General features: G+C 45.1%; 2 protein-coding genes across 2 annotated transcripts in view; both read left to right on the top strand.

Annotated features, from left to right (window-relative positions):
• Positions 1-40: 40 nt before the first annotated feature.
• Positions 41-11,451, top strand: TADA3 (transcriptional adaptor 3). Its single transcript, XM_063291428.1, has 9 exons — positions 41-938; positions 1,063-1,282; positions 1,955-2,196; positions 2,713-2,818; positions 4,471-4,612; positions 5,219-5,322; positions 5,451-5,560; positions 8,825-9,010; positions 9,189-11,451. Exons 2-9 carry the CDS (start codon positions 1,076-1,078, stop codon positions 9,379-9,381), a joined length of 1,290 nt encoding a protein of 429 aa, XP_063147498.1. The 5' UTR covers positions 41-938; positions 1,063-1,075; the 3' UTR covers positions 9,382-11,451.
• Positions 11,452-14,000: 2,549 nt separating this feature from the next.
• CAMK1 (calcium/calmodulin dependent protein kinase I) overlaps positions 14,001-24,818 on the top strand; it is a 29,066-nt gene continuing 18,248 nt past the window's right edge. The window contains exons 1-2 of the mRNA XM_063291425.1: positions 14,001-14,122; positions 21,692-21,918. Of these exons, the coding sequence (XP_063147495.1) occupies positions 21,833-21,918 (86 nt within the window). The 5' untranslated portion in view covers positions 14,001-14,122; positions 21,692-21,832. The remainder of the gene's footprint in view (positions 14,123-21,691; positions 21,919-24,818) is intronic.

Raw genomic sequence — 24,818 nt, 5'->3', positions numbered from 1 at the left:
CACCGGGCGAAGGATAAAGGGTTCCCACGCGGCACCGAAGGAGATCAAAACATCTTGCGTAGGAACCAAGACGAATTCATTTTCCTCCCCCCATTTTTCGGTTAGTGTGGTACGACCCATCCTCCCTGCCTCCATATTTGGGAATAAGCGAGGACCTGGGTGGGGTCAAAAGAACGCAGTTGAAAGCAGGGACTTCTACAGCTCCGCGCCCTCGCGGGTTGGTTCGTAGCCAATGAGGGCGAAGCAAGAAGGGGAGCGTGTGGCCAATGACAAGGCTCGACCGCTGAGGCGGAAGGGGCGGGAGCGAAGTCTCGGGGTAGAGGGATTTTGTGGGAGAGTTCGGCGTGATCGTCTCGCCTCCATCCCGCCCCTGTGGCGGCTGGGAGTCTCCCTTGCGCGCGACTGCCGCATCTCCAGGGGATACACAGCGCCCCTTTTCCCTTCCAGGCGCGCTCCGGGCGGGTGTAACCCGGAAGGAGCCTCTAGAACCGGAAACTCCCCCAATAACCTCCCCCGCCTTTCTCCAGCGCCCCCTCCTGGCTTGTATCCCCCTCATTCATCATTTGTTTCTCCACCGTCCATAGATCTTAGTGCTTCCTATATCCTTTTTTAAGCAGCATCAGGCTCCAGTTCCCTCCATCCTCGTTACTTAGGACATCATTCGCACTGGGCAGAGAGTTCCCTCAAATTTCTTTTCTGTCCTCTCCTCCTCTCTGCAAATTGTTCACTTCCTAGTCTCCTCTGCAGTATCTACCCTGTCAGCCTGCATTGCCATATCAGCTCTTCTTTCCTGGTTATTTTTTTTAAAATAACTTTTGTTTCTCACTATGGATTCTTCCCATTCTTCTTCTATGGATTCAACGATGCCTGCAATGATATCTCCATCTCTGCAAGATTCCTGGATGTGAAGAGCTCCTTGTCTCCAATATTTATGTAGGGTAAGATTTTTTTTGTAGGGTAATTTCTCACTTATTCCCTCATCGATTCCACTGTTATTTAACAAGTTGTTAGTGTCACTGTTTACATGCTTGCATCCTGTCATGTTTCTTTTTCTTTTCTCAGGCCCAGCAGCACCATGTCTGAACTGAAGGATTGTCCCCTTCAATTCCATGACTTCAAGTCTGTGGACCACCTTAAGGTGTGCCCACGCTATACCGCAGTATTGGCCCGTTCTGAAGATGATGGTATTGGCATTGAAGAGCTTGACACACTACAGTTGGAGCTTGAAACGTTGCTGTCATCTGCAAGCCGCCGACTTCGGGTGCTGGAGACTGAAACCCAGGTCAGATGGTAATCTAGCCCTCATAGAAAGAATACCTTTCAGCTTGGGTCTTCCAGGTTGCTCCATTTATTTAGATATAATTGATCACACAGTCCTTATATCTGTGAAAGACAAGTAATTTTCGGAAAGTAAGAAGCCCATGTGAGTCCATGCCTTTAAGGTCAGCTGAGAAACTATCACAGTCTGAAAAGCTAAACTTGTGGAGTCTTTAGATAACGGTACAATTAGATCACATATGGCTCAGGAGATCATGCCCTTACATTGCTCCTGAAGGATTTTGTCTCGCAGTTAGCTGAGGAGTTCGTTTATGGAAGACTGAACTACCTGTGGCTACTAGCCTCGATGGCTGTGTATTATGCTGCAATTACAGGCAGTATACTTTAAATACCAGTGGCTATTAGCAACAGTGAGGGAACGCTGCCCCCCTTCTGTCCCTCTTCATGAGCTTACCAAATGCTTCAGCTTAACCACACATAACATAAAATCGTAGATGAGACAGACTGTTGATCTGTTCCAGCAGGGCTCTTCTGATATTAGTAAGAGTTCCACAATGCAGCAGTTCCCCTTTCACCGATTTCTCTTTCCAGGTTGTTCATAATATTGCTTTTATTCAAAAGTAGGTATAGATACCTAGCTACCTGACCTTTTTTTTTCCCTTTTCATTCTCATCAGATCCTGACAGACTGGCAAGACAAGAAAGGAGACAGGCGATTTCTGAAAATCAGCAAGGACCATGAGGTGGGTCCTTCTATCAAACATAGCAAGCTCAAGAAGCAGAAGCTAGATGTGAAAGGAAGTCACAGCACTCCGGGCCGGCCCAAATCCAAGAACCTGCAGCCTAAAATCCAAGAGTATGAATTCTCAGATGATCCAATTGATGTGCCCCGTATTCCCAAAAATGATGCACCCAACAGGTATCTACGAAAGAGATTGCCATCATCATCATCATCATCAGTTTTTACATTATGAAGCACCATGAAGAAATATGTGTATAGTTTAGCAAGTAGTTACAGCAGGAATGGGCAACCTCCAGCCTTATACACAAAAGAAGTGGAAGAAAAAAAATGGGGCCACTAAACATACTCCCCAGCACAAAAAGCTTGCCGTCACATCCCTTAATAATATCTGGCAATTATTGGCTCTCATTACATGGATTGTACTATCAGAATAAGTGCCCTGAAGTCCTCCAGATGCTGAACGTCAGTTCCCATAATCCCCATTCTCAGAGAGCATGACTGCTGCATTTGGAGGCTCTGGGCTGGGAAAGGCTATGTTATTCCTTGTGTCAATGTTCTCTTCCTGATCTGGAGGCCTCCCAACTAGGAACATTTTAGCTTCTTGGTAATCCAAATTTTAATGTATTAGACTGTCATGTTGCTTGTTATAACTAATCTTCCTGAACTGTAGTTCTGTTTCCTTCATCTTTGTAGATTCTGGGCCTCAGTGGAGCCATACTGTGCTGATGTCACCAATGAAGAGGTTCGTACCTTAGAAGACCTTCTCAAGCCTCCTGAAGATGAAGCTGAACACTACAAGGTAAAAACAGCAGAAACACTTCATTCAACCTGCCCCAAATGTAGACTGAGTCTTAATTCTCCATTTAGTCCTCATATTAAACTGTTGTGTGGTATTTACTTTGGATCTAAGGCAAATTCTGTATCAGGTGAGTCAAAATTGGACTAAAAGGCTGTTGGGGCCTATGCTGACTTTACTGGAGCCCAGAGCAAGTAATTCAGAAATCGCTAAACTACAACTGAGCAGTTCCAGTCAGCATGACCAAATAAGAGACAATAAGTGTTGTAGTTCAGTATTTGAAGGACCACAGATTCCCCATCTCTGACCTGGAGGTCCATGACAATTGTAATTGCCAAAATGTATCTTTTCTGTTGACTTGTCCTAATATTTTCTATGGATCAAAGCATGATAGTTGTTCTCAAGCAAATACGTTTTCTCTGTTGAAAAAGTATTTTCAGCAGCAGCATTTCCAAATTTGGACAGAGAGAAAAACATTTTTTTCTTTAAGAACACCGCAGTTGTGAAACAGAGGAAACCGTCACTTGTCCAGCTTTACCTCCCACCTCCATCCCCTCAGTGGCTCAACCTCTTCTCTCTTGTGGAAGAGTAAAGAGAACCCTGCTTGTTCCATCGGCTGGAACTGAGGGCGCCATGCTAGGGAAAAATGCAGGGCAGAACAGGCTGTGGCTCTGTCCACTTTTGCGACTGTGGGATTGCTGCAGAAAGAAATGCTTTTGGTACTCTTTTTGCCCTGATCTTTGAGGCTCTTTAGCTGGAGGAAAGATACTCCCATTTCCAGTTTACTTTAGCTACCCTTTTTTAGTATCTTCTCTGGCTTTACCAGCTCTATTTACTTTGGAAGAAAGTGTGATTATCTCAAGGAAACAGGATCTACACAGACAGTAGAATGACATTCTGAATTGTGATGGGGATTGGAGGTTAGTCATTCTTCCACCTTAGCTGTAAAACCGCTTAGCTCCGTTAGAGGAATAAGGATAGTGTGCTACGATAGTTTAGAATAGGAAATTTTGGAAGGGAGGAAGAAATCGTTGAGTTGAATGGAGGCAGCCAGACTAGAATTAGATCTGAAAAAGGGACAGGAAGTGTATGGCTATGTGGAATCAACACAGGATTCAAAGCACAAATAATCAAGGCTGATTGCAGTCTTTATTGATGCAGTGCGCACCGGAGCAGTCCTCACCAAGATGGTGGGTACCTCCCCTGCGGACAAAAGAAACGCACTGATATTTATACATTACAGAAAAGGAAATGATGTAAGCATACATATTCATATGATGATGCAGGCATATATACATATTCATTAGCAATAGATCTCGTTACTTTCTGCCCTACTTATCTACTCTGAAGAAAGCCATTGTCTTAGTGGGAAGAAGGGAGGGAGCAAACCTCTTGAATACAGGGGTTCGTGGGTTGCCATAGGAATGCCCTGATAAAAGTTAGCAGAAGCTGCAGAAGCTGGTGTGAGATCGCTTCCAGGGTTGTTGCCGCATACCTTTATGTTTCAATTTGGTTTAAATTTTCATTCATCTGAAAACTTATTTTTCTCACAGCTACATTTATGTATTGAGACACAGTAGAATTCTTTTGGGGGTATTTACCCTTTTGGTGTCTGAGCTGGCTCTTGTTCACACACTGTTGTCCTGTCCTTGTAGATCCCACCCCTGGGAAAACATTACTCCCAGCGCTGGGCCCAGGAAGACATGCTGGAGGAGCAGAAGGATGGGGCTCGGGCTGCAGCTACTGCCGATAAGAAGAAAGGCATCCTTGGACCTCTGACAGAACTGGACACTAAAGGTATCTTGAGCTACTCTGTGGTACCTTTTCCAGAATGGAAGAGACTGAAGATGCCATTTTTCCTAGAAAGGTCAGTTAGTTTACTTGCACAGTCCATGCTTTACAGGTAGTCCTCGCTTAGCGACAGTAATTGGGACCAGAATTTCCATTGCTAACCGATGCAGTCGTAAAGCACGACGTCATGTGACTTCAGTTCCTTGCTTCTGGGAGCTATCAAAAGTAGAAGTTTCAGAGGTTTTCTTATCTCTGCTTTATGTAGTTATTCATTAGCTCTAGACCAGTGTTTCTCAACCTTGGCAACTTTAAGATGTATGGACTTCAACTCCCAGAATTCCCCTGCCAGTGATCTTTAAATGAAGCCACAGGTTTGGATATCCTGATTGAGATTAGCGGTTTAAAGACTGGGACTCGCTGGCAGTTCCTTAAAATTAGCATAGTGCGTAGGATAAAGTCAATCCCTTCTGATGCATGGAAGGTTTAATTTCCTTCATTTTAATAGTATGGTGAGAATCCCAGAATTACCCACTGCAAAGTCCCACGTTTTTGCAACTGGTGCTGACCTGTCCTTCCCAGTTCTCAGTTGCTCCTTCATTCCCTCCTCTCCAGATGTTGATGCTTTGTTGAAGAAATCAGAGTCCCAGCATGAACAGCCAGAGGATGGGTGCCCCTTTGGACCTCTCACCCAGCGCCTTCTACAGGCACTTGTAGAAGTAAGGAGGGAAAAAACAGAGCTGGCTTCTTCAGCTACAGCAGGCTCAGATTTTCTAGGGGAGGGCCGAATGCAGAGAGCTCTCTCGGTCTCTGCTCTTCCCCTCTCAATCCACCTCCCTCTCTCTAGGAGAACATCATCTCCCCCATTGAAGATTCGCCTATTCCTGAGATAGCAGGCAAAGATTCTTCAATTGATGGTGCCAGCACTTCTCCCCGCAGCCAGAACAAGCCCTTTAGGTGAGCATTACAATTATTTCCTTTTTGAACACGTTTCATTTTCCTTAAAACATTTGCCCCACCCCTCCTCACCTTCAGCTGTTTAGGAAGCATCACAGAGTAATAGTATAAGCAGGTCTACTTAAAGTAATTCCTACCGAATTTAGTGGATTTGATTTCCATGGGATCCAGAGAACCCCAACCCTGCCTGCCTTTCATAAGGCCTTAAAGGAATTTGTGTTCCTGTCTGATATAATTGTTTTGGTTGTTGAATTGCCTTGGTGGAATTTGTTATATTTTTAAGATGGTTTACTTTTTGTTTCTTGTTCAATTGCTCTGAGTCAGTTTTAAAGGGTGACTGTCTAAATTAACTGAATAAATAAATATGTGCACAGCTTTGAAAAAATCTAGACTAAATAGCAAAAGAAAAGTATGCAAGGAGAATAAACAGTGAAGGTAAAGACCAGATTTAATGGATTAAATTTGCTAAGAGTGCCTGCGGAACTCGAGACTGAAAGTCATGACATCACAAAAGATAAAGCAAATAAGATATCCCCAAAAGCCAAAGAAGGCAAAATGGCTGTCTGCTGCCATGCTGAAAATCTCTGAAGAAAAAGGCAAGCGAGTCAGAGGAACATTTGTCCAGCCAAAGGCTAGATTCTGCAGAAGAGCAAGAAGCGTCAAAGAGTTATATTGAAATAAGCAATGCAGAGAAATGGAGGATGACAAGCTGGAAGGACAAGAGATTATTTAAAGGAAGTATAAAAATGAAGTTGAGCACAATAAAAGACAAGGCAAAGATCAACCAGAGAAAGAAGCCAGGAAAAAATGTCATGCAAAACTGTTATCGATCCCTCCCGCCCCCAAATCTGATGATAGATACAAAGACGTGAACTAGAGTCAGACATTCTGGCAAGTGGAGTTAAATGAGTCCCAGAAAAAATTGCTGCCAACAGAGCTACATTCGTTGATGATATACCAACCTAACCGCTTAAAACCTTGCCAGGTGTTGTAGCTAAAGTGCTGCTTGCCGTGTGTATGCAGCTGTGGAAAACACAGCAGTGGCCATGGGGCTGGAAAAGATTGGTTTATATTCCATTACCAAAAAAGGGCAGTTTTAAAGAATGCTTAAACTACTAAACAATTACACTTCTCCCACAGGCCACTAAGATTTTATAACCCAGGCAATCCATGGAATGAGAACTGCCAGATGTACAGGCTGGATTCAGGGAAATCACAGCTCCTGAGATCGAGATGTCTGTACTTGTTTTATTGATTATATAAAGGGTTCTGATTGGGTAAACCACAACAAATTGTGAATAACCCTTAAAAACCAGGCCACCTCATCTGCCCATTGCAGAATTTATATGATGACCAGGAATCAACAGTTAGAACAGAATATGGAATGGCTCAGAATTGGAAAAGGAGTATGCTGTTTACTGTCACCTTTACTTAATTTCTGTGCAGAAAACATCACAAGAAATGCTGCACTCAAAGAGGCAGAAATTGGAATTAAACATCAGTAACCTCAGATAAAGTGAAAGCAAGGAATATTTAAGGGATCTCTTGTTGATGGTGCAACAACAGAAAAGAAAAGCTAGTCTGCTGTTTAATATTTTTAAAACTCTGAGATGATGCAAACCCAGTGCAGAAGTTGAAGTAGTAACTGACTTTATCTTCCTGAGCAAAAAAGAAATCACAGGAATGGTGACTGTAGCCATGAAACAAGTGTGAACATCACAACTTTCCACGTTGGAGCAAATGGCTGTGAAAGCTGGACCATCAGAAAGGCTGAATGAAGAAAAATGGGTGCTTTGAGTTGTTATGCAGAAAATTGTTGAGAATACTTTGGACCACAAGAAAAGCAAGTTGCTGAATACTAGATGAAATAAAACCAGACTAGCCGGTGGGCGCTGTAATCAAGCTTAAATATTTTGGACACAAAATGTGAAAGCAAATCATTAGAAAAGACTCCGATGCGTGGAAAAATCAAGAGAGTCCAACAGTTGACTAGATACTATCAGTGATGAAATAAGCAAATAAGAATTCAAGCAGTTATCAACAGCCAATTCTGGTGGAATGTTATCCATAGGGTCACAAAGAATCAGCAGCAACTAAACAACTGAATAACAATAAAAACTTTCAGCACATTAAAGTGGCAATAAATTACTTAAATGATCGGTATTATTTCTAATTTAAAAAAATACTTAAAAAAAAAACAGGCAGTGGGAGGATAGCAATATTGGCCTTGCAGAAGGTGGAAACATGAGGGCCAACAGATGGAACAATTTTAGGGAAATTGTTGGTGTCATAGCCAAAGTCATACAGAAAATGCCAAAACTCAATGAATTTTCCCACTTCAAATGCTTGGTGGGAGTTAATGGCCTTCATTTCCCTTCAGCAAACACAATTGTTTGTTTTCCTGTAGCCCTGGGCAAGTGCCTGGAAGCTGACTAGTGCTGCAGAGACTTATTTATTTATATTTCAAATTTTGTCACCGCCCATCTTGCTCAAAGTGACTCTGAGCAGTTTACAATAAAACTTAAAATAAATACAGATCCTTTCCACTGATGTGGGGAATGTGTATGGATTTGTTTAAAGTGGCTATAAAGATAGCCCTCGACTTACGACCACAATTGGGACCAGAATTTCCAAGTTGTTGCGGTCATAAGTCGAGTCACCACATGACTGGACCTGATTTTAGAATCATTTTTACAGCAGTCATTAAGTGAATCATGGGTTGTTAAGCGAATCCAGCTTCCCCAATGGGTGTTTTTTGCCAGAAAACAGCAAAAAAGTTGCGAGGGGTGATCACGTGACTGCAGGACACTGCAGCCAGTTGTAAATGCAAGCCAGTTGCCAAGCGCCCAAAATGTGATCATGTGATTGGGGGGGGGGGGCACGACATTTTGCGATGCTCGGAAGTGCTTTACAGGCTGTAAAGCACCCATTCCAAGGCTGTCATAACTTTGGAGCATCGTTAAACGAATGGTCATAAGTTGAGAACTACCTGTAGAGGGGAAATTGCAGGGGGGGGGTTTTGCAAGAACTGGGTTGTCTGTTGCTGGACCTGCCCTCTTTTACCACCTCACCTGTATATATACTTTTAAACCACCTCTGGATTGCGTGGCTTATGCACATCACCCAAAGAAGGAAACTGCAAAGGTGTGCCAGAGCTTTCTCTCCGTGGACCGTGCTGGCTGTTCAGATGCACGTAAGGAATGCTGAATCTGTGTGACGTCCAGGTTCCTAGTAACGCTGCTTCTGCTCTCTTCTCCCCTCCAGCGTACCCCACACAAAGTCTCTAGAAGGCCGCATCAAAGAAGAGCTGATCGCTCAAGGACTGCTGGAGTCTGAGGACCGGCCTGCAGAGGACTCCGAGGACGAAGTCTTAGCCGAGCTGCGGAAGAGACAGGCTGAACTCAAAGCCTTAAGTACCCACAACCGGACCAAGAAAGTTGAGCTGCTTAGGTGAGACAGAGCAGCGAGTCTGATAATCCAGTCCCACTGCTGCCTTGAGGCTGCTGCTGCTGCTTGTTTTTTTACTGCCTTTTTCACCCTGAGCATTTGTTCTCTGAAATAAAATCGGATGAAGGGGGTGAGGCTCCACTGACACCTCAAATTTTTGTTTGTCTGGTTATCCTTACAGGCTGGCCAAGGAGGAACTGCATAGGCAGGAGCTGCGGCAACGCGTGCGCATAGCCGACAACGAGGTCATGGATGCCTTCCGCAAGATCATGGCTGCACGGCAGAAGAAGCGCACCCCGACCAAGAAGGAAAAGGATCAGGCTTGGAAGAGCCTCAAAGAGCGTGAGAGCATCCTTAAACTGCTAGACGGTTAATGCCACAAGATGCCTGGCCAAGCTTCTCCGTTTGAACCACAGCAGAGGCCCCAGCTTCAGGGGAGATGGCAGCTGCTGATGCAGACTACGGCAACATCCTTCACTGGTTTATCGTCGCTCCTCTTGCTATATTACAGCTGAGGCTCTGGACAGGCTGGCTGCCAGCAGGGTGCCTTCTCTTTTGGGGTGTGGCTTCGAGGCCTCTGCTGTGAAATGAGAGCCTGGATCGCTTCAACTGGCAGCCCCCCTTTTGACATCCGCAGGGACAGTATGCCGTGGCGTGAAGACGAGACTGGACAAAACCTGTATTAGCCTTCTGCGCCAAATACTAGCTTTTAGGACCTGTCAGCAGCATAAACTGGAGCAGATGGTGGGCCACTCTTGAAGCTAGATTTTTTTTTCCTTTTCACTGCTCTTCCTCTGTTCAGGTTAAGGGGAGCAGCATTTTGGAAGCTGCAGGCACAGTGAAGGTCAGGTGTAGGAGCCTAACTTCTCAAATGGCTGTCTTTTCTTGCATTTGGGGACAATTTATTGACTCTGTGGCCTCACCGGATATATTTCATCAGCTCCTGGGGCTGATCTAAGATGAAACAGCCAGGGAAGCTCCAAGGCATGGAAAGAATTGCTGTTCCATGGGTGGTGCAAGTAGATGCCTGTAGTATTCAGTTTTGAACAGCAGAGGGAACTGTGCCACCTTCTGCGTCTCGCTGTTCAAACATAGTTACAGTCCAAACCCTGTCAAGGATGAGGTCTGTACCACTTGGCTGGACATATTTCTGTAAGGCAGCTATGATGTCTTTACTTCCTGTTTTGCTCAGTGTCTTCCTCTGGTGTATTGAGGGTTGTGCATTCTCTCTCCTCCTAGCTCCCTAGAGTGGGTAGGAAGGAGTTGTCCTTCACAGAAGCAAGCAGAGAAACGCTAGTGGGTTCTGGAGCAAAGGGCCAAGCAGAATAGAACATTCAACGGTCCAAGGAGAGGAGGGAAAATGGGTCCAGTATTTTGGAGGAATGGACTGAGTGGCCCAGACTCAGCCCATATCACTTCCAGAAACACACAATTCAGTTCCAAAATTACAGATGGCTAGGAGGGTAGTGAGGAAACAGATGGGGGGGACTGGGGAAGGAGAGATTCCCTCATCCCTTGGAATCCGTGTTTTTCCCCAGCCTCACTCAGAAACTCCAAGGAAGTGAGATAGTAAGCTGGGAAGAACCTTAACTAATGGCCCTTCATAAAAAGAGACATGGAAGAACAGCTCCTCCATGAGCCATTCCCAGGGAGGGGAATGATCCGCTGTGCTCCCGTAGTGGTTTCCCACAAGCTGCATATGGGTTGAACCCATTTTGGGAGCTCTCATTTCCACCAGCTATTTAGCAGGCAAACTGTATAAAATGCTGGCAAGTTGGTGGTGGAGGGGCACAGGGGCAGGACAAGGCCATCTGTGTCTCTTCCTCACTTGGGTATGGATAAATCATTGCCCCAGGAGCCTGCTTGTCTTCATCAAAAAGCAGCGTGTATTTAGTCTGCCTGCCTGTCCATCTCTCCCTTGATTAATTTCACCTGGCCTTGGACTCCCTTTGTATTGCTGACTGTTCCAGGATGAATGTGCTCACTCTTGCTGAAATTGGTCATCACACAGTGCTATATGCCATGGGGTGGGGGTCCCTTGGTGAATTTTGTGTTGATAGCCACTGGAGAAGAGATTTGAGCACATACTTGCCTTTGCCTTGGATTGTATCTGCCTGCTGCATGTATGGACTTCTTCCACCACCAACTTTTTCAAAGCTTGACTGATCACTCCTAGTTTTCTTATTAAGTATAGGATGTCTGTTTTACTCCCACCCCCAGTCTGGACTCCCTTTTGCTTCCCTGTTTCCCAGCAAGTTTCAACATTCTGCCTATTGTGTGAAGGCTTCAAACTCCATTGCTTTGAAAAACATAAATGGCTTTAGGGAACAGCTAGAAAATAAAAAATATGTGCATGGCAAAAGGATGCTAGGTAGAAGAGCTGGCATTTGGAGAAAAGATCAGAATTATCCCCAAAGAATTAATAAATCCAGGAGCAGCTGGTGGCTGTGGTGTGTTTGATTTTTTTTCCAGTTCTTTGGGAAGGGGCCAAGAGTGTGTGGGGCAAGGTGGTGTTGCACAGTGGCTGATGTCTGGATTCACACAACATGTTGACTGATAGTTAGATATTCTGCAGGAGGGTGGTGTCCAATATATTGAGCTAAAAGCTAATCAGATTGGCTGGATTGACCCAGTACTCTAAAGCAATCCCCAAAGGGTTATAAGTGAAGTCAGCACATTGGGTGCAGGTGTCTGTTTAGCTGCTTGGTTAAGCGTGTTGTGTGATCTTAGTCAATTTAGTGAACTAATGTGATTTCTACATAATTGACTATGTTACGTCGTTTTCAACTCCTAGTGACCACATAGATGGATCGTCTCCGTGACGATCTGTCCCCAACCTGTTCTTTCAGGTCTCCCAACAGTGCACCCCTCACCACTGTAGCTGAGTCCTTCCCCCTTCTGCTGGTCATCCCCTTCTATTCTTTCCTTCCACCTTTCCCAGCATCAGAGCCTTTTCCAGAGAGCTGGGTCTTCACATCGTGTGTCCAGAGTAGGATAATTTGAGCCTGGTCATTTGTGCCTAAAGTAAAAACTCTGGGTTGATTGTTCAATGATCCATCGGTTTGTTTTCTTGGCTGTCATAACAGACCAGGGACTGAAAAGTTTGCCTGGAATGCTGGTCTTAAGAAGAAAACATTCCACAAGCTTATTTGCTTTCCTGTGTTCTATCAAATTTAAATGATTGGCACAGAGATGAAGAAATGGATAAAGTAGAGATGGGGATTGCAACATACAAATTTAGTTGTTGTGCACAGGGAAGATTATACTGGAAAGAAGGAAATATTCCAGATGCCAAAACTGGAAGTTTTCTTTGATTGTGCTGGTGTGTTGTTTCAGGAATCATAATTTATTTATTCTATTTACAATTTTTGTAACCTGCCCCAAACTAAAGATTCTGGGTGTGATACAAAAAGGACAAAAGATTAAAAACAAGAAAAGACAGCCTATTCCAAAATAATTCAAAGAGATGAACTCCCAAGACATCAAACAGGATTAAAAGCAGGGTGGAGTAACATTGTTTTGGCAGCTTTTACAAATTAAAAGGCAACAGGAAAAGAACTTGGAAATTGCGCAGTGTAAACAACATTTCTGTTCAAGTTCCATCCTGGCCACTTAATACGTTAAATGTCAGTGTCCTGTCTTAACATTTTTCAATCTCTGTATCTGAGGATTATTTAAAAAAATCACAATTCATTAGGCTTCACTAGACAGTTTTCTTCTGCTCTTCAGAATGTCATCCTAAACATTTCTAGCTCTGTACCTCGCTATGTTACATAGAAGATAATGGGTGGTAAATGTTGTTCAAGGGCAATGGAGTCAGGTTCATATCCTCACTCAGCATGCTGGCTGGGGAATTCTGGGAACTCCACACATCTTAAACTTGCCAAGGTTGACAAACACTGGGCTAGCCTAATAGCCTACTAAACAATAGTTTAGTAGTAACTATTGTGAGTATAAAATTGATAGGAAGAAGAACTAAGTGTGTTGCCTTGAACTGGAGGAAACAGAAGATTAAAAAAAAAATCTAGTGTGGATGGTGAATGGATTCTAGTGTCTGAGCTTTGCAGTGAGTGGCTTTCAGTTGGTGGTGGTCATATCTGTAAAATACGGGATAATTTGGTGGTGATGATATAAGAAATACAACAAAGATGACTTACTGAGCTGATCTGATAACTCTAGAGACACCACAGTTCACTTGGCACCCTCTAATTGTGTTGGGACCACAAATCCTGGAATTTCCTAGCAAATGTTTTTCAACCAATCGGGGAACGCTGGGATGGTCCCAACACGACTGGAGGATGCTAAATCGAGGAAAGCAGATCTAGATCAGTGTTTCTCAGCCTTGTGGACTTCAACTCCCAGAACTCTCCAGACAGCTTGCTGGGGAATTGAAGACTTCTCCTGCCCAGTCCAGCCAACAAGGCAGTGGTTACTGTAAATTCAAAACCCGTAAGGAAAAAAAGTGAACCTGTAACAACGAAATTGATCGTCAAGCTAATTTTCCACGCAGAAGCTCATCCCTGCAGCAAAAACTCCACCGAAACCGTGCAGAATGCCTTCACTCCCAAGGTATATATAACTTTCGGCAAAGGCTTTCGAAATCCGAAATTCCAGGAAGAAGAAAGATCCAGCACACCGCGGTAGAAATCAAGCCCTTGCTTAGAGCTGCTTTCCTGCAAGAAGCCAGCCCAGAAAGCGAGAGGGGGCCGCGCGGTGAAAGTTACTGCATCATCCCCCAATTCAAAGGTTGTGCAGGCCCCGGGCGGGCACGCGCGCACCTGGCTTTATGAATGGGAACGTCTTGGCATTCCCCCCCCGCCAGCTCTTTCTCCGGTCTTGGTTAATTTGAGTTTAAGCCCATCGCCAGGCCGTTCCCGCCTCTGCTGCCGCGGATTGGCTGTCTGTGGCGGTCTAACCCCGCCCACTCGTGCTGACACCTCGCGGGTGGCTGGAGAGCGGGCGCAAAGCCGAAGAGAGCAGCGGGTCCGACGCTTCCTCAAGCTCCGGGCACAGCAGGGTGGGGTGGGGTGGGGTGGGGGCCGCAGGGACCACTCCTGCCAGCCCACCCTCCCCGAGCAGCCGCCGGACGGACCTCTCGAGCGCGATCCGCCTGAGGTGAGCCTGGCAGCGAGGGCAGATGGGCAGGGATGGAGCGGTGACTGCGTGGCGTTGTCCGTCTGCCTCTGCCGCTTCTGCCGGCGCCTGGGCGCCTTGCCGGTGGTGTCTCTGGGCACGGCTGCCTCTTTCTGCGGAGGCTGCCCGCGTGTTGCGGAGGGGAGCGGGTACCTGCGCCCTTCCGTGCTAGGGACCATGTGTTCGTGTGGGGTCTGTCTGCAGTTGTTTCTGGGCGCGGTGGGAGAGACAACCCTGCAGAGTTGGTCCACGTGGCGGTGGGACGCCTGCCTGTCCACCTCCTGACAGGCCATCCGGTGGGGTTGGTGGTGGCCTTGCCCCTCTGCCCCTTCTTAAAGCTGAGTGGCTAACGCATGGCGTGGACGGTCTTCGTGTTCATGACGGTTCTTCCTAAATCTTTACTCGAGAGTTAGCCTTATGGGAGTTATGGTGGCAGGGGCCTGGGATTAGGGTTGTGGCTTCTTGTGCAGTTGTCCCTCTTGCTGAGTGGTAGTACTACCCACCCTTGATGCCTGCCCGCCCTGCCCGCTTGCCCGCCCTGGGCTCTGCACAATTGTGTGACTATACCCTGTGCAGGGAAAGTGGGCATGTGCTGGCACCTGCAGAAGTGAGGGTTGGGCTGCAGCAGGGAGTAGGCAACACACTGCTGCTATTTTTAAAATGATGCCCCCAGAAGTCCCACCCCACATGGCCAATGCAGAGATGATGGGGAATATAGTGTGCATGAATGAGAAGAGTGGCAGACTGCCTGTGCCTGCAACGTTTAGCTGCTTTTGAGTTGATGCAACAAAATCTACTGGATTCTATCTCTGGTGATGATAGCTGACTTTGGCCCCCTTCTTCCTTCTCCGATATTATTTCTTTGAATAGATTGACTGTCTGTGGGCTTTGTGGGGACCAAACTCTGCAGAAATGACAGGTTGCCTTTTTTGGCTTCTTACACCTGGGGGTGGGGGGGTCAAATACTTTTCCTTGAATTGGTAGGTTGGTCTACACGCCGGTGTTCATCTACTGATTTTTATTTAATTGGAAAGACGCATCTTAGTGTGGACATGTGGGACAGGACTTGGTCTTCATTAGCTTCTCTGCTTGTGTGCATCTGCATACCTATGCAGGTGGTGTGTGCATGGTTCTGGAAAGGTAAGCCTGTGATTGTTGTTGCCCCTGTCTGCCTTAGGATGTGCGTATTATATAATTTTTTGTAGATACGTAGGTTCTTTCAGTCATCACTGCTCTTATCAGTGCTGTGCACAGCTTTCTTTCTCCTACTGTAGTCTAGGTATCTTTGTGCTGTCTACCCCATCCCGGCATCCTCTAATTCATCTGCAGCTCCCCCACACAGCTGGCTGGAAATGATGGATTTTGTGGTCCAACATACTGGAAAGGCACCGAGTTAAGAAGAAAGCTACCTTAGTGATTGTCACCATATGGGCATATTTGAAACCTTGGCAAATAACCCACTACCTCTGCAACACTGTTTCCTCTCCTTATTAATATTGAATGTCAATATTTTCTTCATTCTTGCATAAATGTTGCTGTGGAACCACCCAAAGGAGGCAAGACTGGGATTTGTCACATTTAACGTTTCTTTGGCTAAGAAATCTCATTGTCTCAATGCACTGGTCATGCTGTTTGGAGGACAATGGAAATGGGATTCTCCCAGTTGGTGGCATTAAATGCTGCTCATTGGATTAACAATGTAGATTATGACTGTGGAGAGCTTCTCAATTGTGCTTGCGTTGTCATAATCATCATGACTTGCCTTACACATTTTTTTCTTTGATTTTGTTTTCTGGGGGGAAATTGTGCTCAATGCTGTTCTGTTCAGTATCTGTTCATCTAGCAAGATGTTGCAGTTGTTTTGCTGCTGCTGTTGAAAAACAAAAGGTTAGGCAGGTCTGGGGGCATCCACAAGGTAAGGTATCAAAAAAATAAGATGGTGGGTGTGGCCTAATGCTCAAAGCCCTGCCCCTTTTTACATGCACTATGTACGTGATGCACAGAAAGGGGCAGGGCTTCAATCACACGGTCACAGCTGCCATCCTGACCTTTTTGACCACCTCCTGCAGACATTCATGGACAGGTTCTGATCATTCTGTTCCATCACATGGCTTCCACCAGAGACAGACTGGGAACTCTCCTTCTCAGCTTTCTCTAGACCCACAGGCAGTCAGGCAAACGAGCCACTTCTCTCTCCCATCCGCAACAGGTACTACGCAATCTGTATATTTATTTATTTATTTGATTGCCATCTCATCTTTCCCCTTCCCCATCTTTTTCAAGGTGGATTATATGAGGATCTCCACAACCCTAAATTCTCATAAGAACCCTGGGAGGAAGGCTGGGCTGCAAGGGGACCCAAAGTCAATCTAAGTACCAAGCCTCAGCATAACAAGGAAAGCCCAACACACTACAGATTCCTGGATAATGGTGTAGATTGATCGATTGATTTAATCAATTGATATGGCTGCCCAGCTTGCAGGTGCAACTGTGGGTAGCTAACATCGGATTAAAAGCCAGCCCAGGAAATATCCAGACAAAAAAGAAAACAGCAAATCTGAGGCCAACCATTCTCTTGACCCTTGTAGAATGGTCTCATCTAACACCCTGGCCCGATGCCTGGGGTAAGAGTCAGATTTTCAAAGCCTTACAAAAGGCCGGAAGGGTTGGGCCATCAGGATCTCAGGGGGAAGGGAATATATTGTTCCACAGGAAGGTTCCGAGACAGAGAAGGCACACCTTCTAGATCCCCTCCGATGGCATTCGTTCATAGAAGGGACCCAGAGCATACCTACCCTCTCAGATCTTACGGGATGGGCAGAGATGCGTAGAGATAGGCAGTCTTCAAATAACTTAGTCATCTGCCACAAAGAGCTGTATAGGTGGCAGCCAACACCCTGGGAGCCACTACAGTTTGTTAAGTAGTGTTGTCACACAGAACAGAACATACAATGGTGTGCCCATAGCTACCTACACTGCTGCATTCTGGACCAGCTGTAGCTTTTGAGTGGTCTTCAAGGTATAGAGCGTATTGTACTGTGACAGTCCAAGCAGGAAGTCGCATGCAGATGGCAAGGGCTTGTGTAACTGGCTCTGAGCTTGGTCTGTAGTGGCTGACTCAGTGTGGCATGGGCTGCCTGCCTGCTTATGTGTCTGGTAGCGTTTCTCTGTCTGTCACTATCTCCTTCTGCTGTTGCCACTGCTGCTTATACCAACTTATCTTATAGTCTTCTCCCTCTCTGAGAGTCATTATCAGGAGTCAGGTGGGTGGTTTCTTGACTTAGAAAATACCGGGAAGTCTGATAAGATCCAAGAATGAAGTCGTGGCTGGATCTTAGACTGTTCTCTTCTCCATAACTATCCTAAGAACCGTCAGCTGCCTCCTGTTGCAAACAGTGCACCCTTAGAATTAAACAATTTGTTCCGAGTAGCAAGAATAAATGGGTACCAGTGCTGCTATTCCACAGAAGATGCGTTAAGAAAAACCTCAAATTTTCTTCATTTGGGCAATATGCTTTGCAGGGGGGGGGAATCATTTTTTGGCCCCTTCATTAAGCAGTTGAGAGTCCGTTGTTTACTTCCAGGAAATCTGAAATCATCAAATCAGTGAGGATCCACCTTCTACCTACTCCTGTAACAAAGGGGTGGCTTGAAAATAAGCAGAAGCAGACACTGTAGTTCCATGTTAGAAGTGTAAATCAATCTTCTGCATCTTCGGTTTTCTTTTTAAAGAAAACTCAGGTTGTATGACTTTGCCTGAGGCCTAGATAAAATGTTCTCTGTTCAGGCAAACCGGTAAGTATAGGCTATTGGCAGATTGTTATCTGTGTAACAACATATGGAGTTCAGGCTAGGCTGTTGGCAGCTGGTAATCTCCCAAGACCTCTGTTCCAAGGAAGATTCCCTCCTTCCTGCCATATATACACATTGCTGCTCCTGCACCTCACATGCAGTGGCCCGTTTAACCCCTGCTATCCCTGTCACATTGCTCTTACTAACAACTGCTCCCTGGTACATGAAAGCAAAGACACATGCATACAGAGCATACTGTATGTGTGACCATCCAGATGTTGCTGGAGTGTACTCCCCATCGTCAGTCTCACTGCTAGTCATGTGGGCTGAGGCTGATGGAAAACCAGTGATATCTGGAGAGCCATATATTGCCACTATCCTGAACATAAGGGAAGAAATCCAGTAGAACAACTCTTGCTGCATTACTAAGGATGATTAAAGGCCCCTGTGCCATTTGTAAACGTGCAAGGATGTGGACCAGCAGTCCAGGACTGCCTTTACAGTACCCTGCTAAATTTTCTGCTGGACTCTTATTGGCAGGTATAGAAAACTGGATGGAAGAAATAAAGACATTTGGTGGTGGGCCAGATACTGATGAACGACAGCTCCCAAGAGCCCCAACCATCGCCGTCAGTGATGAGGGATGCGGGAAGATGCACTTCAGAAATATCTGCTAAGAATTCTGTTGGGCTCTTCCTGGCAGGCGTATAGAGCTGGTTGGCAGGAGAGAAACGTGTACCCCTCAGATGTTTCTGAACTATAACCTACAGCATCATTGGCTAAGATGGCACTGATTGCTGGGTTCTGTAGCTCATTGACATTTGGGGGCAAGCATACTTTCTCCCCCACTCCCTTTCAATGTCCCACAGAAGAAAAGTGATCCAGTAAGATAAGGTTACCAGATTGGCAGTAAAGAGACTCCAAATTAAGTCTTTGTTCAAGCATGGCATTCACAAGTAACCTTGAGCCGGTCACTCACTCTCATAGCATTTTTTTTTTGGTAAAGATTAAAACAAGAGGGAGTCCCCAGGTATATTGAGCTCCTAGAGAAAATGTGAGATATAAGAGCAAGAATAAATGAATAAGAAAGGTTCAGGACTGGAACCTTTTCTCCAGTGACCAACTAGATTTTGTGCCTAATGGGATAGATTAGCCCATTCCACATATTGAAACTGACAGACCAAACTTTCTTCCATGCTGATGGCAGGATAATATTCTCCAATGCATTTGAGGGCAGCAAGCCAGTATGGGGGGTACAGGGCAGGATGCACCCAATGATGGCCTGTAATGCCTTGTCAGATCTCCCTGACTTCCAGCATTTCTGCCTAAGCTGGGGCCCTTCTTCCTCTCTGTGTTGCACCTGCTCCATCGTTCACTGTTATTTATTTTTAAGAGTCCATCTCCCTATCCTTCATATCCTAGGGAGTATTAGCTGCTGAAGTGAGAAAAGACACCAGGAAAATGGCCATCTCCAAATTCTTTTGCCTTTATTTCTCTCCCTGCCCCAGTTCTTTTGAAGTAGAAGGAGACAGAGTGTGGAATAAACCGAGATAGGGAAAAAGTGGGGAAGAGACAGAGATAAGCATCTCTCTCTCAAATCAAATCCTCTATTCAAATCATTAGCCTTCATTTAATAGGGTGGTGGAAGCATACACTGAGAGTATCACACAGGTCTGCTAAATAACATGGAGAAGCCTGAAAGTTATTCCTTCAATCCATGCTCAAATCAAAGTGGCCTTAATTAAAAATTAGGCACTTCTCATGAATATGGGATTCACAGCCAGAGAGCTTTGCTGTAGAGGTCTCAAATTATATAATGTTGACTCCTGAGCCTCAGACATGCTTTTCCCTGGAAAATGCTGCTCTTCCCTTTTTCATCGGCTTTATTACATTATTCTTGATTTCAGTTTCTGAGTGCCATCTTCACATCTACACGTCTAGGCTGAATATTCTATACTGGCTCCAGCAAGGCCGGGCTCCTGTTTCTCCTGGAGAGGAACATGTCTGAGTTTTTAATGATGATTGTGAAATCAATATTTGTGTTCAGGTGGAAAACCAGCAATATGAAATAGAGAATGGCTTTCTATTTTATGGAGACACACACACAGACAATTGGCTTGCAGAGACAAGAGTTCTAGGCTGATGCTCTGGACCATGGGTGCTAATGTGTGTGACAGAGAGGTTTGGGGGGAGATTGTCTCTCGAAAGCACTTGAAAGTTAGAGATACTGGTGACTCAGACCTTGTTGAGGAACAGCAAGTGGGGTTGAGATAACAACTCCGCTTCCTTTAGTTCACACAATAGACAATCATTTCAGTGTAGCATTATGTATTTTAATACCCTTTAACACCTGTATCTTCATACAGGATGAACTTTCCATTCATAAAAGGCATACGATGCAGCCACCTTGGGAAAACGACCAATTCAAAAATGCATGTATAAATGTTGCTTCCCTCCCCTTTCCTTTTCTTCAAGATTTCCCTGTGGATTGAAAGCTAGCATCCCTTGGAGAAGGGAGACCGAGGACAATTCCGTTCCCTCAACACATTTGCTTTCCAGAGACAGCCATGTTTTTGAGATGCTGGGACATTCTCAGACCTTAAGACCACGTGCCTTGATCCATGCTGAACTGGGGAAGGAATCTTCTTTCGGGAGGTTGAATGCCCTTACTCCTTTAGTTGAATGAATGTTATTTGAGGACCTGCTTGCTGGGGTGTGTCTGTCTTTTACTGAGAAGCAAGCCAGTTTACACTGTGGGAATCTGAGCCAAGAGGAACTTTAATTGCTCTCACGTGACTTTACTAAATGGGATCTTGGATGGGTGAGGAGAGCAAGATTAGTGTGTCATTACTTCGGTGAAAGCACATGCAGGCATAATGGGTTTGAAATATTTAAATGATGCCCTTGTTTTTTCAGCCCCAGGCAGAAGTTCAGGCAATGCAAAAGCAGCACCCTCGTGACCGGACTCGTCACCCAGACTAGTACCCAGTCTTAGGTAGCTGTTTCTAGAAGCTGGCTAATATTTCTGGAAATGCTAGCTGTGCCTGCTATGGAGACATGGCATCTAGTCCTTAACAGGGTGTGTGTGAAAATATGAACAGATCTGACCCTGAGAGACCATGTTTAAGGCACAGGAAGGTGCTGTATTTTCAGTGTTTGCAGGCACTAGAGCTGTTTCCGTGGAGACAGCTGTAATGTTACCAAACAGAGCAATATGCTGAAGGGTACAAAAATGAAGAGGAATTGGGAAGAGAAGGGATAAGATGATTGCCCAACAGCTCTACCGTCCCTTCTGACCCCTTTGTAAAAGGTCATGAACCCTTTGCTATGGAGGTTTGGGATCTGGGTAGTCTTTGGTTTACAACCTCTCAGAGGGGCTTTTCAGCTGAGGGACTTTCAGAGACTTTGCAAACTATAAACCGAGGCTGTGTGCTCAAATGATTTTAAGCTAACCCTTTTCAGCAAAGACAATAAGCACAATGGCTGCTGTGGCTTAAAGCCTATTCCCTGAAGGGAAGAGGATATTCTTGCTTCATATTGTTAGGAGGACAATATGTTTATGTTAGTTTATGGTGGCAAAAAATCAGATGTCTGGGAGCACCTTTTCTGAGTAACAAATTCTGTAAAAAGGCAGAAGCTTTCACGAGGCATAGCAAACTTCATCAGATGCAGTGCTCCATATGTATGGGAAAACCGAGCTGAATACGCAGTTATTGGTCTGCCTCACGTTGCTACCCAATTCTTTCTCCTTAATTTCAGGGTGAAGCCTTCAGATGCCTTTTTTCTAATGCCATCTGCCTGGACTTGGCTAGCTAGACCCTGAATTTACTACATCTGTCTGCTTCTCTGCTTTGAGCCAGCTGGGAATTGAGCATCCCAGCTCTAAGCCCAGGAAGAACCATGCCTCTGGAAGATGATGAGCTCAGCTGGAAAAAACAAGCCGAAGATATCCGAGAAATCTATGAATTCCGGGAGGTGCTGGGCACGTGAGTTCTTTCAGCTTTAGGGCCGTCTGGGTAGAGACTGATGCACAAAGGGGAAAGTTTCCTGGGATGAATGGTTCCAGTTGAGAGTGTCAGGATTTGAATTTGCAGTTGTTTCATCTAAAAAGCTCCTCCTGGATATCCTGCCTGAGCCTTCTTCATTTCAGCAACCTTAGCCTAATTTAGAGAAGACCATGGTGGGAGTGGAATTCTTTTACAACTGTTGCTAAACAGTTAGGAGAGATGGCAATCTCTGTGAACCTTTTCAGATTACCCGGTCATCTGCCAGTAGATCCAAATCCAAACAGTGTTCTGCCCCCACCCCCAACTTGTTAGCTCAACAAGTTCCAAAACGTTGAGGGGGACACACCCATGTTGGGTCATTTACAGGTTGCTATATTTTTTGCAGCTCTGAACTACACCCAGCAGAGATAAATATTCTTAAGCCTGTTTACCGGAGCTATGTTGGGAGTTTCCAAATGAGCCTGTTGTTGATTTCTGTCTTGAATTCGGCCAGTTGGCTTATATCCGTCTTTGGAAAACCATTTTTTGCAAATTCAGCTAGAAGTAGGTTGGTGAATTCAAATTAACTGAATACAGAGAAAAAGGTTATAGAAGTGAGAAGAGCCAACTTTTTAAACTGAAGTGGTGGGTGGTGTAGAGTCTTTTGACCAAATTGCTGAAAAGTTGGACTGTGATGCTATTGGGGGTGGGGAGGATATATGGAAGGAGCGTTTTCCTTTTTTAGCTTGCCTTAGCGAGGTCTAGATAGAGAAGCAGTTGATGCTGTGTTTGAAGCAATTTGGCAAATGTAGCCCAGGCTGTTGTGCCTTCATGGCTAACACTCCAATCAGGAGTTTGGAGGCTAAACAAAATTATAGTTCAAACATAAGGCTAAGCCATCACTTAGTCATCCTTACCCTAGAGCAGTCATCTCCAACTGACATTCTCCAGATATGTTAGATGACAACTCTTCTCTCCAATCATCATCACCCCAAATAGCTTTGGAAGAGCAGAAACTGCCTCCCACATTCTGCAGTAAAAGGACCATCCCTACATTTGCAGCCTTAAGAAGTCACTTGAAATTGTTTTGTGTTAGAAGGAACAAGTCATGGATATCTATGGATGCTATGGGTTTCCACGTGTTTCCAGCTGGGGGTTGTCTAGGCATTTATGGAAGGCATCAGCTTGGAGAAGGTTGGCAAAGTGGCCATGGGGGAAAGTGGCAGCTGTATGAGAATGCAAAGCTTGTCCTTTTCTTGAATTGCTAGGCATGCCACATCTCAAATTAGTGCCAAGACTGGGTCAACAGTTGGTGAATGAGTTCTGGAAACCCATGGCCTCAAATATTAGCACAGGACTTTATCAATATTGACAGGAGGTGTGGGCTGCAACTTACCTATGTGCACAGTCTTATCATGTGCTGCTATTTTGAGGGAGAGGATTAATTGCAGGTGGCTAGATATTGTAAGCTGTGACACTAAATTTGAAGGGCTTCATCCTGAAGGTGGAAAGGCTCTATGTTCAGACAAGCCAGTTGCCATTTTGAAATGGACCTTTCTTCAAAGGAACTGGAATGACCTTTTATGGGTAGAATTAGAGAACAAACAAATATGGCTCCACCATCAAAAAACCAAAGCCTATCTTTTCCTCTCCCATTTCTGGAGAGTAGGGTGCTATAACCCTGAGGTTCCCATTCACAGATGCTTTTTAGAATAAAGGTGGTCAACATAAGCATTCTTTTCCAGAAGGGTCAGTCACCCAACAGGCCATTTGTGTCTGACATTGAATTGTCATAGACGCTTCTTAAATGTGATGGCCATTTGAACCTCTATCCCCTGATTTACTTGTATTTCTTTCAACATCCAAGTAAGTCGTGTATCCAATGGCCCACAACAACTCATGCCATAATTATGAATATTTTAATGTTTCAGACATCTCAAGTTTCTTTGTTGCTTTTGTTAGGTATTCAGGAAAGGGTAAAGCTAAATCACTGATGCAGGGTGCTGCATCCCCTGAGTTTCCCCATGTATCTCATGCACTTATGGTGGTTTAAGAGTATTAATGCACATTTAGGGGAGTATGGTGATGCATCTAAGTAATGGCTACATGTATGAAAACTAATTGGGAACGATTTTATTACTCAGCCAGTCCAGAGTGAATGGATGCTGTATCTTATGTGAACCAAATCAAGCACTCTCCCCCTATTTCCTAATGGCTGGAGGAGAAAAGTAGGGGGCAGCCTATTCATTAGCTTTTGCCAGTCTTTGTTTTTAGCAGTGCAGCTTGTTTTATGCATAAAAAGCATCAGAGGAGCCCCTGCAGACTGGATCAAAGGCTTATCTGATCCATCATCCTGTTTTCCACAGTGGCCAGCCAAGTCCCTCTGGGAAGCCCATGCACTGTTTGAGAGGTCATGTCATGTTGTTCCCTAGGAAGTGGCATTTAGAGGCCTGCTGGAGATAGCAGATCACTATCATAACTAGTTCTTGTTGATTTCCTTATCCACCACAAATTTCCCCAGGCCATAAAAAGCAGCTGGTAAGTTGAATTTATCTGGTGGGACAAAAGGTCTTGCTGACATATCAGAGTGTAAATACTGATGGGTGGATGTGTATGTATGGGTGCAGGCCCTCTCTTCTGATATTCTTTGATTAGCTAATCTTCTTCCTCACTGTTGTCAGGTATCATCTTGGCCTTGAATCGGTGCCATTTCCCTACCTCCTCTTATCATTCTACCAGATGGGACTGCCATCGTAAGAAATAGGGCGAGTCCATTGCTTGCCTGCTGTGTGCCTATTCTGAACAAGGCACAGGCGAGGCTTCCAGAAAAAAGGGTGCCTGTTTCCACAGGAATGAGGGTGTACCCTTAAATTGTACACCTCTGTTTACGCACGGGGATA

This window comes from Candoia aspera, chromosome 2, assembly GCF_035149785.1.
Source record: "Candoia aspera isolate rCanAsp1 chromosome 2, rCanAsp1.hap2, whole genome shotgun sequence".
NCBI classification, from domain to species: domain Eukaryota; kingdom Metazoa; phylum Chordata; class Lepidosauria; order Squamata; family Boidae; genus Candoia; species Candoia aspera.
This window is presented reverse-complemented; position numbering and strand designations above follow the sequence as displayed.

What these genes read in the sequence shown, in the direction of transcription:
- TADA3 (XM_063291428.1), top strand. Translation starts at nt 1,076, where the DNA reads ATGTCTGAACTGAAGGATTGTCCCCTTCAATTCCATGACTTCAAGTCT. An exon ending in ATGAAGCTGAACACTACAAG is followed by an intron (nt 2,819 to 4,470) that starts GTAAAAACAGCA and finishes CTGTCCTTGTAG; the next exon opens with ATCCCACCCCTGGGAAAACA. An exon ending in AAGAAAGTTGAGCTGCTTAG is followed by an intron (nt 9,011 to 9,188) that starts GTGAGACAGAGC and finishes TTATCCTTACAG; the next exon opens with GCTGGCCAAGGAGGAACTGC.